This window comes from Cariama cristata, unplaced genomic scaffold, assembly GCF_000690535.1.
Source record: "Cariama cristata isolate BGI_N322 unplaced genomic scaffold, ASM69053v1 scaffold19745, whole genome shotgun sequence".
NCBI lineage: Eukaryota > Metazoa > Chordata > Aves > Cariamiformes > Cariamidae > Cariama > Cariama cristata.
Window position 1 is genome coordinate 8445 of NW_009619442.1, and position 11176 is coordinate 19620.

Sequence of the window (11176 nt, forward strand, 5' to 3'; positions counted from 1 at the left end):
CACAGTCTCTCAGGGTATGGTTTTATAATACAGGGAAGCCGACCTAATGGCTTAAGCAGACATGCCAGCTGCCTTCGGAAGAAACTTACTCCTAACCTTAAGTACTTCCACGAGCCCACCCTCCCTGAAGAGGAGGGAAAAAATAGTTTTCTGCTTGTTTCATGCCTTAAATCAGTTCCTCCGGGAGTCTGAGGAGCAGCAGTGTGAACAGAAAGGTGGGGGTAGGGAATGGGAGAATCCCTTCAAGGACAGTAAATTTCCCTTCAAGGACAGTAAAAATCCTCTCTTATTCTTTCCTTCTTACCTGGTGCCACTACTGGAGCAATCAGTTTTGTCATTGGTGTCCTATCTCTCTGTAGAACTTGGCAGCTTTCCACACTTGGAGTAATAGGTTGGTGATGCCCTGAAGTTCAAGAGATCGAGTGTCTAACACAGGCCTTTCCCACTTCAGGCGCCACTAGTTCTTGGCTCTGTTACCTCCCTGTTTCTATCTTCGCCTGCAGGTTAGGAAAACGTTGGCTTGCTTCCTCCTCTAGGTTTCAGACCTGGGATTTTGTGTTAACAGCGTGCTTCCTACCCCTCCATTACTTTGGTAAACTGCTAAACAGGTTGTTTCTTACCTTCCTTTGTCTTACTGATCTATGCAGAGCTGTTCTGTGTGCTTCTGCTTATGCTGTGTCTTACAGTCCTATTCTTAATTGACAATAATGTGTACATCTTGTGGGGAAAAAAAAAACCCAATCCTGATTATATTTGTTGTGAAGTAGTAAGACACTAACTCAGTAAAAAGGTTCATTTAGCTATTACAGTGAATGAAGCCTGAAGCCTTGTTGCAGAAAAGCATTATGAAAGTGGGTTGCTGCACAGAACCAAGTCTCTTGGGTCTTTGTGAGATGTAGTCTGGATATTCAGATAAGCTAAACACATAGCTATCAAATGCCATTGGTTGCTATAGTGGTGGCCAGTTAGTGGAGAGAAGACGTCAGTGCTTTTCAAAATAAAGATGTTCAGGTAGTTTTGCATGAAGTTAGGCTAGATCTGGAGTGGCTTCTTAGCTCATGTTTTGCTTTAATTCTACCAGAAATGGCCACACGTAGTCAGTTCAGGGAAACAACCTTACTAGCCTGTGTACAGTTCGGGCCCAACTTGTGGAATCATTGCTAGTTTTAAATTCTTTAAAGATGCTGAAACCAGTTATGTTATGGAAAGAGGAAGAAAAAATGGAAAGGAACTTTAGTTGCCTTCTGAAGAGACCTTGTCAAATTCAAGAAACTAACCGTTTGAGGAGGCTTCTATCAAAAAAAAAAAAGCTTTATAGCTTTATAGTATGTATCTGCAAACCTGCAGCTCAGTTCTTGATATTAGGATATTAGTTTATATGGTGTCTGTTACCTCAACTAAATCCTTCTTTATCCAATTGATGTTATTGTGTTTAATATGGTAGCATAGGAAGTCTTTTATACTAGCGAAAACAATCGTAAGACCTAAGTTAAGTTTGCCCTTACTCTGTTCAGGTTGGTTTGTTTTGGAAGCTGCTACAAGAGGTTGGAGCATGTGATCTATTGCTTTTGGTGTTTGACCATTGAAATAGTTAGAGTATTCTTTTAACTATTTCATTGTACCTGTGATTTGAGCTGAGATATGCATTGGGTTTTTTCCTTGAAAAAGGGTATGAGGTCATTCTTTCAATCTAAATTCTAATGTGCCAATACTCCTTGCTTACTGATTACATACATGATTTCTCATGCCATTTCTAATAGCAAACCGTAGATTGTGGAACCATCCCAATCTACAACGTTAATTTTATTCTCCTTACTGGAAAACAGAACAGGTTCATATTTGGTATATGTAGCTCTTAGCTGTAATGGAAGTGCAGTGACTGTATGCTCTAACACATCACAAGCTTTGTTCTTTCCTCCTCCAGGTGGACAGACTTGAAGTGGTGAACAAGCGCTTTGTTAGAGTGATCTTTGTTTCGGGCAAGTCTCCTCATGAATGGGTAAACACTTTAAATGCATGTACATGAGACATTAGAAACAGCAAAACTATCTTTTTAGGCAAAGCTTGATGCAGAAAGCTTAGTCTGGAGTATTAATAATCTCTTGATCTAAAACATTTTTTCTGCCTTGCTGTTACATTATCCTACATTGTGTGTTTTTCACTTTACTGTACCAATTGTTTTGCCACAGATAGCTTAAAACTACAGCAAGTAGTTCCTTTCCAGCACCGTGCTCTTAATACAAATATGCGAACAGGAAGAGTAAGAAATTGCTGAAGGTTCTGTATTTTTTTTAACTGCTGTTTTCCTTCTGCTCAAGAAAATCGCAGACTTAACTGTACATACTTTTGGATCTTTTCTGTTCCAGACTGCCTTTAGCCAGTTATTTGAGGAAACAAAGAGAAATGTTTAACTCGGTCTGCATTTGATACTATAGTCTCTAACACTAAGCTCAGAGCTCTCATTCTTGAGAAAAGTACTTGTTTTAGGGAGTTACTTTTCTGGTAGCACAGTGAGGAACAGACTGAAGCAGGTGAAAGTTTTCCAAAGAATAATACTCAGTGGCAGGGACCTATTTAAAAAATTTTTTAAAAAAATCTCATATACAATGTGGAAAAGTAGAAGAAGCATTAGAGAAGGTTTATCAGGTTACCTCTTCCTAGGTGGTGGAGGTGTTTTTAACTGACTTTCTGAAACAAGGTCTGCAAGTCCCTCCGGGGTAAAGTGAAATCTGCAGCAATTACTTCATCAGTGGGTTTCAGTGTGACTTATTTATACACCTACTCTTTAACCCACATACCATCAGTTGCCTTAGTTTCTCAATCAGTTAATACTTAGGGCTACTTTTTTTTTTTTTTCTTTTTCAATATTAGGGTAAGTAGGGGCAAGTCAGGCAGGTCATGGTGCAAAAGGAGAGATTTTCTTGAAGAACTGAATCTCAACACTGTTTGAAAGTAATGTCTGGATTCTTTTTCTGGTGTATGATATAAGTTCATGCTGTCTTTTGTGAAGGCAGCTAACTTTAAAGCTAATACAGACTCCAGAAGTAGAGAATTGCCTTTCTTAATCAGAAGGGCTGAGACCTTCAGGTGAACCAGTAACTTGTAGGGCTGCTGTGTTTGCTGGTTCAGTGTTCTGTATTATTCCAACTGCGTAGCTCCCTTCTGAAGATCTCTTTACTTACTCCCCTTACGTTTGTTCCTGGAGAAAATGCCAGGATTTCAGTCTGTTTTAAAGTGCCTGAGAACTACTGGGTGTATGATCTCTGTAGAAGCAATGACACATACGGTGTGTTCAGGTTGGTGGGCCTTAGATTTGTTCCGTGCATAGGACAACTTAAACTTGGTCCAAATCTGTTCTGAGAATTGCTTGTGTATGTGTTAGAAGAAGTTGGCTTGTAATGAAGCTGAAATAAGACAGGACACTTTGTGGTGATCTCTGCTTTTTTTTATAGCAGTACGTCTGGTTTAATATCGGTAGTGTGGACACTTTTGAACGGAATCTTGAAACTGTGCAGCAAGATCTGGGAATAGAAGTGGAGAACAGATTGCCTGTAGTCTACTCAACGGAGAGTGATGGGTAAGAAGTTGCTTTAAAAAAGTCTGTGATGAAAAATGGTTGTGTTTACAGTAGAGAAGTAGATTTGTAATAGAGGAACCTTACACTTCTGTAGGTGGCAGCATTATCAGAATAACAGTCCTCTTGGGTTTCTTTTTGAATGTGAACTGTTCAGTACTTTGTATGTGTAGAAATCCATATCCTCTTACACTAAATATAGTTTCTTATTACATAAATGTTTGTTTACAATTAGTCCTTCCTTCATTTAAGCCCTTCCTCCAAGTCACTTGTACTAGAGCAGTAGTCAGCCAGGCACAGCAGTAGAGCTCCAGGGATGGCACTTGTGCAGATTTTTGAACAGACAGAGTATTTCATAGAACAGGCACCAGTTTCTGCCTGTAAATTTGGCAGAAGTCAGATTCTGTGGCCTTGCAAAAAGGCAAGAAATTGGTGATTAAGTAAATCATGCTATCCTGCCTGTTAGCAGGAACTGGAAAATGCATCATGCTTTTAATCTTTAAGCTGGTTAAGAAAAATAGTACTGTCATCAGATTTACAGCATTGTTGCTTCCCCAGTAGGGAATAATGGCTCCAATACTAGATTTGTATTCTTTGTATTAGCCTTATGTAGCTGAGTTTTATTGACCTGGCCTTTAGAAGAGATTAGAAGTGCTTCTCTGATGCGGTTTTCTGAATGGCTTAGAAGACAGATGAATCTTGTGTGCCCAGAACTGATTTCTTTCTGATCCAAGTGAGCAATTCGACAATGACTCCTGCTGCTGTCTGTGAAGTAGGTTTTGTACCATCAGGAAAGTCAGCTTTGGGTGTAGTAGTTCATATTACTAATGACAAAGGCTAATTTGCTGCCTCTCTTGTGTTTTCATTCTTGATACTGTGGTGTGTGTTTCAGTTTTGGGGGATGCGGGGGGAGGTTTTGTTTATTTCTGTGATGTGTTCTACCAAGCTGCTGCCACCTGTTTGTCTTGGTGGCAACAGGAAAAATGTTTAGCCTTAACTCAGGGCCATCCTGCAACTTCAGACAGAGGTTTTCTGTTCCCTGTTCTTCTACAGACTGTCTCTGCCTCATTTCTTTGTTTCTGTCTAGTGGGGTATGCTCTTAAGGATGGTCCATAAATAAACCTGTTCAGCCCTTTTTTAAACAAATCGGGGGGCGGGGGGGTGGAAATGGACAGGGCAACACCGTGTTTGTGCAGAAAGGCTGCATGTCGGCCTGTGGCTTCTCACAATAGAATGTGAAAAGTTACGTCAGTTCGTATGCCTTCTTCAGCCTCGCACAAATCTCTTGCGTGCTGAACCCCTCTTTCTGACCACAGTCTCTGGCCCTTTCCTCCTCGGTGTCTGTTCTTCATAGAATACATCGCCTGTAACTTCCTGCTGTGCCCCAGCAATGCCATGGGAAACAGGAGAAAGCAGCAGCTATATGATCGCAGTACTGCTGTTCCCTGCCGGATCAGAATCCGCTGAATACCATAGTATAGGGGAAAATCCTTCTTTTCCTCTTCATTCCAGAAATGTGAGATATCAGTAAAGCCTGTGCTCATTTCTGGTGGTGCTTCTTTTCAGCATTTTGGTTTTGCTAGGTGTTGACAGAACCTCTTGTGAACTCTTCCTTGAAGGTATTGCCACAGAAAAATCTGTGCAGTGCTCAGATACTAGGATAATGAGGACTGGTTTAGTATTAGGATTTTTGGCTTGTACAGAGCTGTGCTAGAAAGCTGGAGAACAGACAGTGAAGGATAATGGGCAATGAATAATAAAAAAAACCCAACCGAGAAAAAAAAAATCCTGTAGCCTTAGGAAAGGGAAATAGAGACATTGAAAGAAGAAGAAAATGTAAAAATTGAGAAAGGCCTAAGGGAAGAAGAGCAAATACGTATTTTGGAGAGAAATTTCTGCTTGAAGTTGTAGCATACACAGATTATATGCTACCCTATGCAACTTATTTTGATAATGTTCGCTATTTGCATAACTAGTCCTGGGAATTTACCTTTGAAAGGCATAGAAAATTAGCTACTTTTGTTTACTAGGTAATGTAGTTTTCCTCTGTAAAACTCATCAGTGTCCCTTGATAATGTGCTTGGTTTAAAAACAAAGAAAAATCAATAAACCTGTTTGTTCTCTAATTTATTTTGGTTATTTCCCAGTGTGAACAACCTGGGAAATGTAAACATTACAAGTTAATAGAGTACTAGTTCTGAATTTGTTTGCTTATGATGGAACCAATGTTTTGTACGTCATATGCAGTAATGGGGTTTTGTAATATATGTGGTTTTCTGCTTTGTTTGTTTTTTCTCCACAGATCATTTCTCCTGAGTCTGCTGCCTACAATCCTGATCATTGGTTCTTTGCTGTACACGTTAAGAAGAGGTCCTGCAGGCTTAGGTCGAGCAGGGCGTGGAATGGGTGGACTTTTCAGTGTGGGTGAAACCACAGCCAAAGTCCTTAAGGATGAAATAGATGTTAAATTCAAAGATGTAGCTGGCTGTGAGGAGGCCAAGTTAGAGATAATGGAGTTTGTTAACTTTCTGAAAAATCCCAAACAATATGAGGATCTAGGAGCAAAAATTCCAAAGGTAAGGGAATGACAACTTAGCAGGTAAAGACTTTATTCTTTTGGTAGTCCTCAGTATTCTCAGTTGTACTAGGAATGTTTACATATGCAATGCTTTCCAGCTTCTCACGGTCAAAAAATAAATAGGCATTAAGTGCCAACAGTATAATTGTGGTGCCAGAAGAGTTGCCTTGGGGAATACTTCATCTGTTCACATGGGTCAGAACTGACAGGCAGCATGCATGCGTACCATCATTCTTGTATATAATTGCTACAGATTTGCCATTTGGCTATGCTGCCCTGGGAGCCCACCTCATGACATAGCCTTTTTTTTTAATGTGTCAGTCAAAGAAAACACTCTTCCTGTAAACCTAAGACAGCATGGTGCTATTGTTTTGTTTTTTTTTTTTCCTTCTGCTGGTTTAAATGAGAGATTAATCTTCAGTTTGTTTCTTTGCACAATTTTGACTGTGGTGGAAGAAGAGCCAATGGAGTCAACATCATAACATGTAGATCTTTTAATTAAGATATTTCATAGGTTTGTATTATGTTTTCTTCATGAGAAAAATATACCTGTTTCCTCTTACAGGGGGCAATTCTGACAGGTCCTCCAGGTACCGGGAAAACACTGCTAGCTAAAGCTACAGCTGGAGAAGCTAATGTACCATTTATCACAGTGAACGGCTCGGAGTTCTTAGAGATGTTTGTTGGCGTGGGTCCGGCTCGAGTAAGTCCTTGGCCTTGCTCTTTGGTTTCAGTATTGGTTGTTGAAAGGATGTTGTCAAGCTTGGGAGGCAAACAGTTTGATTACAGCTGAAGTTCTTTCATCTGTGCAGATTACTTACCAGTGCTGCCAGATGCTTGCCTAAACCCAAGAATCATAGATGTACCTTTCATAAAAGGAACTGGTGCAGTTCAGTATGTGGTTGCAGGCCATCAAAACCTTAAGGGTTTACCTCTTTGGAGGAACTTAATGGAAACAGAACAGAGCTCTCCAACTTGTGCTCTGAAGTAAATTTACTAGCTGGGTCAGACATACATAGCTCATTTGACTACTGCTATGGGAATGTCTCCTCCTGCTCCAAGTCATTCTTGTTTCTTTGAAGAAGTTTATTCTCTTTGTAGTTTCAAACTCTTAGATACAAATAGTTGTCTGGGACACACAAATGAACTCCTGGTTGAAATAGGAGTCTGAGGGTCATGGAACTAATGATTGATTTCTGGAGATCAGGCGATTTAAAAAAAACAGATGTATCTGTCTTAACACTTTTTGTGCTCTTTTGCCTTAACTCTTTTAATATGTTTTTGATGAGCTATTTTAAGTGGTATAAACAAATTGCTGATAATATTTTACAAACCAGGTGGGTAACACAAAAGAATAAGGTTCCTCATAATGTCCAAAACTATGCTCCATTTCCAATAGCTCATACCTTCACCAAACTCCAGCCATCTTGTCTTAAGCCTTAAAAAGTATACTGCAAGGTGACACGATTCTGGAAAACTTTAGATTTGTTTGCTACAAATTCTGTGAAAAGACTTAAGGAAGCATAGTGTGGGTTTTACTCATGTTTAAAAACTAATTCTGCTAGCATGAAATGGAAATGCTTTAGGGTCTTGGTTTGAATTTTAAATTTGACAGGGAATGGCTTTTACCAGATACATATGCAGTTTTATGTCCTGTGAAAATTCACAAGAAAACTCATTTTGACCCAGTTCTTTAAAGCCGTGAAAAACAGCAGTTTTTACATGTGTTAGCAGGTAAACTTTCCAAGATTTGATCCTTAGTTTGTCACAGCTGTGCGTGCGTATGCCTCTTGCAAGCCTAGGTCTCTTTTGATGGTCTTCTGCTGGACTGTTTCCACTAATACAGATGGGAAAAGATATAAGTGAAGCCAGGTAATTTGGGGTCATCTGAAAAGGGGAAAGGGAAGGGGAGTGGGGGACAAATGCAGGTAGGCACAGAGCTTGGAACTGAGAATAACAGGAGCTGTTCAGAAAGTTAAATGCAGAAGCTAGTTGGCAGTGGAGGCTTCAATTGAGCATGCAGGGAGAGACTGGAAACGTGTAAGGAAATAGGGAAAAGGAGCTGCTGCGGAGGGGAGAGGGTATAGACAAAGAGTGGGGAAGCAGATGCAGAAATGGCTAACAGGGTGAAAAACAGGGATGGTGACTGAAAAAAGGAACTGAAAGCCAGAGGGTGTGGAGATAGTGATCGTGTATGTAAAATGAGTGGGAGTTGAAAAAGGGAGCATGCGGTGTAGAAGGGACTTTACTGAGAAACAGTAAGAAAAGGAACTGATCTATACCTGAAGTGCCCCAAAGCAAAGTGACTTAACCTTTCCCTTCTGGGCGATGCAGATGATTTGCCAGCTTTTACTACCCAGGGAAATCTGTTGACATAACAGTCGCTCCTTAGGCTAGGAATCCAGATTTCAGCACTGTTGGTAATTTCTGATGCCTGTAGAAAACAACATGAGAGAGCATTTTAGTTTCATTTCCTATGAATTTAGTAAATAAGACAGTTGTTAATGATGCTAAATTGATTATTTGTAAACTGGAATGTGCTGGAATTAAAACCACTTAGCCTTGGTTCCTTTGTTTTGGTTTTTTTAGTGTATATGCATTATGGTAACTTTTAGTTCCATTCCTTCTGAAAAATAGTTGTATGTTTCTGGATCTCTGTCTCTTTCCAATAAAAAGATAGTTTACTTTGAGCATCTGACACTTTTTCCTTGTTTATCATGTTCCTTCATGCTTTATTCCTTGTACTTTTCAAATTCTGTTTACAAAACAGAGTGACTTTCTCTAGTAGAGCATACTGTTCAAAATTCACATCTCTTCACATCTGCTGTACATTGTTTGTCATCAGAGAAGCCTTCTCTAATTGCATCTCTAATGTACATAGTAGTAAAGCTCTGAGTTGCATGTAATTCTCACTCTGGTCAAAATTCTTCCATAATTTTTCATTTCCTGTTTGCTCCAGTTAGATCCCTCAGTTGTAGGGCTGTTAACTTGCTGAACTGGTATTAATCAGGTTCGTCTGACATATTTGCGAGCAGAGTAACATTGTATTGTGGCATCTTATGCCAATCACATTGTGCTGTAACTACCACAGTAGGATTTGATAGGTAATATTTAAAACCTGAAAGTCGAAAAAAAATGTTCAGCTATTTGCTCATGTCTTGGCCATTTTTTCCAGACTTTTAGAAGTTAATTTAACTTCCAAATAAATATTTGGAGGTGAATTCAGTTTTTCCTAGTCCACATAATGGAGAGACAGGAGGGCTAAGAGTCACTATTTATAACAGCATATTGTCAGAGTACAATGGTAAGCACTTGTAAGTAAGCCTTAAGTTCATTGTAGGAGCTACATCACCCTGTTCTAACTGCAGAAAAACTAAAAAAAAATTATTTCCTTGGTATGAAGAACGACTGTGTGGTAGCATGCCTGTCCCCATTCCAGTTCTGCTTGTAATACTGTGCATTGAAGAGCTGCTTAAAAGAGAAGTCTTGCTTTAAATCTCTGAAGTTTGGAGGCCTTTAGAGTTGAAGCTGTTATTTCAGTTATTCAGGAAAGTGGTTATTTCTTAAGGCTTTTAAGTTGTTTAGTGCCCTTAATTTATGGATTGAGAAAGGATTGGTCAACCAGTAGGCCTACACATGAGTGATTCTTGCTGCGCAGCAGCTGCAGTGTAACTTACCCTTGCCTTGAGAGCTGTCGGGAGGCTTTGGAATGCTTATTAACAACCATGCTCATTATCGTGATACTGATGTACCTCTTCCCCTCCTACCCACCCCCAACTCTGAACAATTACAAACCAGTCTGACACATACTCTCTTCTCCCGTTAAGGTTAGAGACTTATTTGCTCTTGCTCGTAAAAATGCCCCGTGCATTCTCTTCATTGATGAAATAGATGCAGTAGGAAGGAAGAGAGGAAGGGGCAACTTTGGAGGACAAAGTGAACAAGAGAACACACTCAATCAGCTTCTAGTAGAAATGGATGGTAAGTATTTAACGTTTAATATTGCCTTATAATAACGAGGATGAGGAAAGAACCAATATGCTTGTTCAGACCTGTTGACCAAGATTTGGGTTCTAGCATAAATATAAATTGAGTGTTTCCTTGCTTCCTAAATTGAAGGACGGTGACTCATTTTGCTGCAGCCTGATGGTTTGCTAAAATTCTTTCAGAAAAAAGAACCATCATTCTGCATCTGATAACTCTGTCGTCGTTGAATAGGCCAAAAAAAATTCTTTGCATGAGACCAGTCTGTCTGTAAAAAAAAAAAAAAAAAAAACCACCAGCTAGCCATGCTGGTTCTGCAATTTCCTGAGCAGTTAATCTGTTGCATTTTGAAGATAAAGCAGGATCTGATATAGTACTCCACAAAGCAGAGCCCAAGGCCATTTTTTTGCTTGTTATGAAAAGCTGGACAATGCTCTAATAAATGGAAGTATTTTCAGCTTTAGGATTATTTGTTTAAACTGTCAGTTCTTATGTGGCCTCGTAAAGCAGTCAGTCTTTTTTTTTTTTTTTTTTTTTTTAAGGAAACTATATTTACACAGACTTTCTCTTTGTTACCTTTCTTCAACAGGATTTAATACAACCACAAACGTAGTAATTTTGGCAGGTACTAACAGGCCAGATATTTTAGACCCTGCTCTAATGAGACCAGGACGCTTTGACAGGCAGATTTACATTGGTAAGTTTTATCTGCATTCTACGTTTGTAGAATACCACTGAAATCACTGCAGCTATTTACATATGTAACTTCCTTGCACACATTCAATTAGAATATATGTGTATGTGAAAAGTAAAAGCATACTTTTTTTTGTCTTAAAGGACCCCCAGATATAAAAGGAAGAGCATCTATTTTCAAAGTTCATCTTAGACCTCTGAAATTAGACACTGTCTTAAATAAAGATAACCTAGCAAGAAAACTTGCATCGCTAACACCTGGTTTTTCTGGTGAGTGACTCCTAGTGCTGCTGTTCTTCTCCATTTACTACATAAGCTGTAGGGATTTTCTTTACCTAGTCATTCGG

The 11176-nt window shown here is 39.4% G+C and overlaps 1 protein-coding gene across 1 annotated transcript in view; it reads left to right on the plus strand.

The window, feature by feature from the left end:
* Positions 1 to 11176, plus strand: part of LOC104162521 (AFG3-like protein 2) — a gene marked incomplete at both ends in the record, with an annotated part of 15932 nt that overhangs the window by 3639 nt on the left and 1117 nt on the right. Inside the window, 7 exons of the mRNA XM_009701268.1 lie at positions 1925 to 1999; positions 3453 to 3577; positions 5877 to 6150; positions 6718 to 6855; positions 9980 to 10133; positions 10726 to 10833; positions 10974 to 11099. Of these exons, the coding sequence (XP_009699570.1) occupies positions 1925 to 1999; positions 3453 to 3577; positions 5877 to 6150; positions 6718 to 6855; positions 9980 to 10133; positions 10726 to 10833; positions 10974 to 11099 (1000 nt within the window). The remainder of the gene's footprint in view (positions 1 to 1924; positions 2000 to 3452; positions 3578 to 5876; positions 6151 to 6717; positions 6856 to 9979; positions 10134 to 10725; positions 10834 to 10973; positions 11100 to 11176) is intronic.